Source organism: Augochlora pura, chromosome 3, assembly GCF_028453695.1.
Source record: "Augochlora pura isolate Apur16 chromosome 3, APUR_v2.2.1, whole genome shotgun sequence".
Lineage (NCBI taxonomy): Eukaryota > Metazoa > Arthropoda > Insecta > Hymenoptera > Halictidae > Augochlora > Augochlora pura.
The window spans coordinates 3,870,685-3,877,397 of NC_135774.1; the positions used below are offsets into that span (position 1 = coordinate 3,870,685).

Genomic DNA, 6,713 nt, shown 5'->3' on the forward strand with positions numbered 1-6,713 from the left:
GGTTAGGATCTACTCGTAGATGAGCCGCCGTTTATTTCACCGACGGGTGCTACGAGTAGAAGGTTGGGAGTAATCCGTAGATGGGCCGCCGTTTATTTCACCGACGGGTGCTACGAATTACTATAAGGATTAGCTCGTAGATGAGCCGCCGTTTATTTCACCGACGGGTGCTACGAGCCGGAATAAGGGTTAGAAAATAAGGAATATTTTAGCCTCGTAACTTCTTTAAGTTGATGTACCTCGAGCGGCAAAGGTACACCGTGGTGGATTTAATACTAGCTACTGGACGAAAAAGGAATTTGGATTTGAAATGAATTTAACTCTCGGTTAAATAAAAATGACAAAGTATATTACAAAGAAAGCTGTTACAAGTGTAAATGTGTATTCGCGGTACCTAGGTCCCGTGCTCTCGGTTTTGACGCACTGAGAAATGCGGGGGGTTCGTACGGCCCGTTTGCTCAAAGACTCACTTTAAGCTTTTTAAGGCTAGATAGACTGTGGTATAGAAGCGAAGCGCGATCTTTACTCTGGTGTCGTATCTGGCACACTGCCCAATGATGGATGAAAACGGGGCCCTTTTATACCCCGAGATTTGAAGTAAATCTGGGGGTAGGAATGCGTCTATGGTTTGTTATGAAGTTTTCTGTTTATTGGGAGACTGCGACGCTCGGCGTTTTCTGTTTATGCGGCGCCGTCTGTTTATCTAAGATGCGGTAGATACGTCTCGAGCGATTGTAGGGGAGTCTAGAATTTTTCTGGCGATGGAATATTTGAAAAATACACGGTACGACCGGGTTCGTACGTAACAATACTTTTAATATAGTTATAAAACGTAATATTGTGTTATGTTCAAATTGCAATAAGTTACATTGATAAACGTTGATTTCATTGTCGCGTGGAGTTTGAATAAACTATTTAAAATATAAGGTACCATTTCATCTCCCAACCTCATCATCCCAACAAAGACTGTATTTTATTTTATTATTTTTGTTTTTCCCCTTTTCTATTATTAAATATTCTGTTAAAGTAACTGTGGTTGATCCTTGTTGTCGAAAATCCCTACAGATATTATTGTTCTCCTCAAATCTGTAATTCAATCTGTTCCTTCAATATTTCAGAATTTGCATACTTATTTCACGATTGACTTTTTGTCAAATATATTAGAATAATCATCAATAATTAATATTTTAATATTTTCATGAAGATTGTTTAACTAAAACTGACTTTTGAACATTATTAATTTCGTGTGATTCTCAGAAACAGGTTTGGAATTTAAATATGGTCTTAGTAGGTTATGTTTTACAATTTAAACCGTCATTTTATTTTTAATAATTTTCGTCTCACTTTTACGGTTATAGCAGGATTCTGATTAAAATGAGTCCAAATATTATGTAAATCACACTACATTTACTAAAAAGTTGATTATTATAGATTGTTTACTAACGAACTCGGCAATTATTTAAATTAATCCAACTTATATCGAGTCTGGATCTATTTTACTCAGAAGAAACTCAGACATCCATTGATGGTACAATCATAAAAGTAAAGAGACGATTACTGATAATTAAATTTTCCATTTCACATGCCAATTTTTCTTGATCACGCCGTTCCTTTAAATGCCGAAACTCGTTCGTCACTGCTCGACATGCTACATGTACCTCGTTTTCACTGGTTATACGCATTCTCTTATATTTTCGATCCGTGCTCAGACATTTTTTGGAAGAAAAAAGGTGTTCGTACGCTGCTAAGTACATATATGGCATTTACATGTTGATTATAAAGCGAGATTCCTAATTTTCATTGATAATCGGACAAACGAGTCATTTGTTTTTTTGAATGTTCCTACATTTTCTGCGATATTACTAAAAATGAAACGAAAAATTCTACAAAAGTGTTCGTCGACGATTGGAGCAAACTCACACTAAACTAGAATTTGTTTGACTTTTTATGGAAATTTTACTTGTCTAACCACCTCGATTTACTGATTAACATTGTACGGACCGGCCATTTGACAGTAAATATTTTTATATTGTCATAACATTAACGTTTTATCTATTTTATTTATTTTATTAATCGCGAAAGGTATCTTAATATGTAAAAATTATATAATAATACCTTAATAATAGATAGCAAATTACTGGTTACATGACAACCGATTCATAGGCTACCGGTCTCAAAAATGAGAAATTTTGATTTTTGTAATTGGAAGGCCGAGCTCGGACATGTCCTTTAGTGTTTCATACTGAGAATATGGATAGTGTATCTTACTTTTAAGAGGTCCTGCTAGTCCAATCTATTTCTGTGGTCAACTACTTAGTTATATCAATATATCCACCACCTTCAGCGTCGGGATTGTAGGAATACTATTTTTGAGTTCATTAACAGTGCACGCATATGAAAGACCATTGACGTAGTTTGTCGACCATGACAGCCACGTTATTTGCGGGTCGATTATATTCTTGCACAGATACAAATCTGGCGAGGCGTTGGTGATGAAGGGATCGTTTAAGCCGACGAAGGCTGTGCCCTTCTTGCTTGGTCGATGATAGATGATCTTCCAGAAGAATTTCGGCACTAACAACGGCTTCGAGCGTCCGTATGTTATCTGTATCACTCGCTGATTACCGTGGATGTCAGCCATCGTCATTTTTCCATGGACGCCCGTATAGACCTCCAGGTCCAGAGAGTTAATCTGCGCGAAGTTCCTGATGGATGTTTCTAGAATTTCCCAGTTCTTCGAATTGAAGGTGCTCCATTGCGGAGCTGCGTTTATGTATTGGAAGGTACTGTTTTTCTGACTGCCGTAGATAAAGTCACCTTTGGCAGCAAGGTGTCCACGTGAGAGGAACTGTTGTCTGTTCACACGATTAGCTAATGGCGCATTAGCACCCAGAATATTTTGGATTGCTGTACGCTGGGTATTCCAGTAGTAGAGTCGATCTACATCCATTCCGTTGAAGTGGTTCTCTGCTTGCCATGTGTGTCTGAAATCAGAACGAGATAGTAACTCCTACGTGATAAGGTTAATCATGGTAATAGTCTAGTTGCACATATTTTTTTTAACTTTTCCTGCAAATTTTGTGTGAGCTTGATAAGGTTTGTCGTTAATCGCGAATAATCTTTGTTAGTCTATTTTTAGATTTGCTCAATCTATATGAAAAAAATACAGCGATGTACCTTTCGAAATTGTTTTCTTTGTACACGATAAGATCAATGTAAGATTGATTGCGGGAATAACTTAATTTTAGAATGTGTTCTCAGTTGAATTTCTTAAAGTTTCAAGTCCTAAATTAGTCCTATCAATCCGTACTTTAAGATAGATTCATTTAGGTTTGTAAGCGAAACGGAAAGATTGACATTCTTGACTTGTTGGGTAATAGAATCAAGACTGGGAAGCTTGAATAATTTATATTCAATACGATATAAATTAATTTTCAAAATATATGAAGAAGTGTGTCAATCACAATGATAAGGAACATGGTATGAATGCATTGACAGCATGATGTGTCTTCAAAGTAAGATAAATGATAAGACATCTTAATCAAACATCTTGTGCACAGTTTCTTAATAGATTGATAATTGTGACCGGAAACCAGTTTTCCCGATTGTCAACAACATATCAATGACGAAATTTCATTGAAATCTAACCTACGAAATCTCAATTCATTTTTCTGTGTCAAGTGTTACCTTGATCACTAACCATCCATTAACTAACCTAAATAGCTTTGACTTGTACACCAAGACTAGTAGTTTAACTATAATCTGTATACTAGTCCACTGGACTTTGACGTTGAACGTGATTGGCGCACTTCAGAAGCTAATTAGTAGTTTAACAGTGGTAACAAAATAGAAAGTTACTGTTCAGAAATGATTAAATTAAAAGCAAAATCATTGTAGGTGTTTCAACTCACTCGCAATCGAAATTAATTAAAAATGAAGTACATTACTACTATAATTCTGTTCATTATAATTCACGCGAGAAAGTTCAGTTAGTATTAACAACATACTTAACTATGGTTTTCGAAACTTCAAAAAGAATATGATTGTTCAAGAATTGGTATGACGAAAATCATTTTTTAAGACAATTCTTAGTAAATAGGTTCCTTAACAAGATAGTAAGTTATCTATCTATCCTTCAGATGTCGGGCGATTAATATGTTAAAAATCTTCGATGTGAATTAATTTTATTTACCTGGGATAGTGAGTTTGACCTTGGTTAGCTTTAATCAATTTGAATTTCGTATAGTAAGTCTCATAAGTATTGTCGTTCCTGCAGACTTCATACGTTGTCAAAAACTTTTTAGTCAACTGGTATCCAACGGCGATAGAAGTCTTGCTTTGCATACATTTTGTACTCAGGATCTTGGTGCTAATCTGAGGATTGCTTTCGCAAGTAATGGTCGAGAATGTTTTAGTCACACCGTTGAGATCGAAGTCTTTATCATTTCGACAAGTAGCTGTTGCTTCTTTGATATTAGTGCCAGCAATTTTATTCATGTTACCAGGACACGCTATGAGAACAGACTGTCCTGTTCGGAGTGTCAACATTTGTCCTATATTCGGATAGACGAATTGATCGCCATTCTGCGTTAGAACCAACGGTTGTGGTTCTTTCAGATCTCCGTCGGGATCGTATGCGATGGAGACATCACAATCCGCTGTAACATTGAAATGAAACTGATCATTAATAAAACCTAACTAAATACAGCTTGTGCAGTGCACGATTAAATCTATATGAAATCTGTATGGTTAAATTTACACGATTCAGAACCACACTTGTCCTACCACAGTGCTTTGAGTTCAGTGAGATCTTATCTCACAATCAGTAGGCCATGATAAAGAATGAGATACGATGAAAACAAAGGAGACGAACATAACCTTGATATAACTTGTTTCACTTTATTGTAGTTAAAGATTTATTTAGAACTATTATTGAAGTCTCGCATTGTTTTTGCCTTCTAATGTTTGTTATTGCTCTCTACAGTCATCGGAGGCTATATGGTGCGACGATTAAGTAACGCCATCCTTGCGGCAACTTAATGCGTTGAGGATGTGGTTAGGAGTAAACTAGTTTATGAACAATTGTAAAGTTGACTTGAAGACGGAAGAAATGCGAATGATATATGTGTTGGAAGATGTATCTCTACTATCGCAACCTGATTGCTGGGCAGACGCTTCCAGAGTGATTTTAGAATGTAAAAACCGTAAGCAATCCCCATTTCTTGGGGATGCCTTCATAGCTGAAGCGATAGATGCAGCCGCTTTCCTATTGATTCTTTAAAATAATGATTGTAAAAAGGATGGCTCAACTATCGCGAACGTAAATCCGAGCCTATCGTTCTCAAATGATCAGTGTTCAGGCCCGAAATTATTAAGGTTTAAGGCCATATTTAGAAACAATTAGTGAAAGACCGAGGATTTCTGGCGAGCTGTCACAAAAGCGCCAGACCTCCTCATAAACACAAATTCGTTTATGATCAGCGATGCGACAGATGGGATAAACTGGAAGAATTATTAGATAAGGCAGAGATAAAATTTAATGTGAAAAGTACTAAATATTCGCGTTAATGAAAGTGAATGATATTTACCCAAGGCTGTCACTGTTAGACACGAAGTTATAATCAAAGAAGCAAGATGAAACATCGTACACCGTTTCGTTGGCTACAACGTCTATGCGAGGAGTACACTTGTCCTGCATGCTACACCAACGTCTTATAATCTTCACTTTCTCCGATAAGACAACGTTAGTCGCGATGCCCTATGACCACTTAAGGTAGTAGAGCTGGTTGAGGTGAAGAATGTGACACACTTTTAAACATGAAATAAACAATATATTCTAACAAAAAACAAATCACTTTGATACACGGGTTTACTGATTATGTTTCGGTGTTATGTTGTGAGATGAACTGACGTTATGTAAGCGATGATCGAAATACTGAAGAGTGTTGGAAAATGTAATTGCGAAAATGTAATGAACAAGATTGCAAGTTTTCTGTCCCTTTTATGCCTTTTCGGAATGAACGTTCAAACGCGGATTGGCTACCGGTGAGATGGAGAGGGAAGTCAGAGGGCCCGTGCCTCGCGGTGACGTAGTACCGGGAAAACCCAAGTGAGTGACGTAGCACCGGCCGAAACCCGAGCGAGTGGCCGGCGCGGCCCATCTGGCGACCCTACCATAAACTGGAAAACTAATTTGGAAGAAATCGCTTTATGATCGGCTATATTAATAAAGCGATTTAGCGCAAATGAGATTTCTTAATGTAATTACGCGATATAAAAAGGACACTAAAGTAATGACCGTATGAATTGACAAACCCGAATTTGAAAAGAAATAAAGTAATAACTGCAAGGCAAAGTTCCGTTGTAGGACGGAACAGTTGGTAAGAGAACATGATAGGGCGCTTCATATTCTTGGATGTGGTATTAATGTTAATTATTAGGGAAGTTATTATAAATATAAAAAGTTATGACCATACCAAGTGTTTTGACACTTAAATGTAAGATTTTTCAAAAAGTGAAGTTGATTGATTTGTGCAGTGAACGGTTCAATTGTGACTTTAATTTAGGGGATTAGTCAGTTCACATAGCGATTGATTTTTTCTGTGATTTTCTGTGATGTTTACTGCAATTGAGACGTATGTTTTAGTATCGTGTATTTCTCGTTGTAACTATCTTCCTTGGTACTCTCCTAGACTCGAATATTTAACTATTCG

At 36.8% G+C, this 6,713-nt stretch overlaps 1 protein-coding gene across 1 annotated transcript; it reads right to left on the minus strand.

Moving 5' to 3' along the window:
- Positions 1 to 327: 327 nt before the first annotated feature.
- Positions 328 to 5,692, minus strand: LOC144467848 (salivary endonuclease-like). Its single transcript, XM_078176825.1, has 3 exons — positions 5,589 to 5,692; positions 4,193 to 4,658; positions 328 to 2,984 (listed from the first exon to the last, which is right to left on the minus strand). Exons 1-3 carry the CDS (start codon positions 5,641 to 5,643, stop codon positions 2,318 to 2,320), a joined length of 1,188 nt encoding a protein of 395 aa, XP_078032951.1. The 5' UTR covers positions 5,644 to 5,692; the 3' UTR covers positions 328 to 2,317.
- Between the last annotated feature and the right edge of the window lie 1,021 nt (positions 5,693 to 6,713).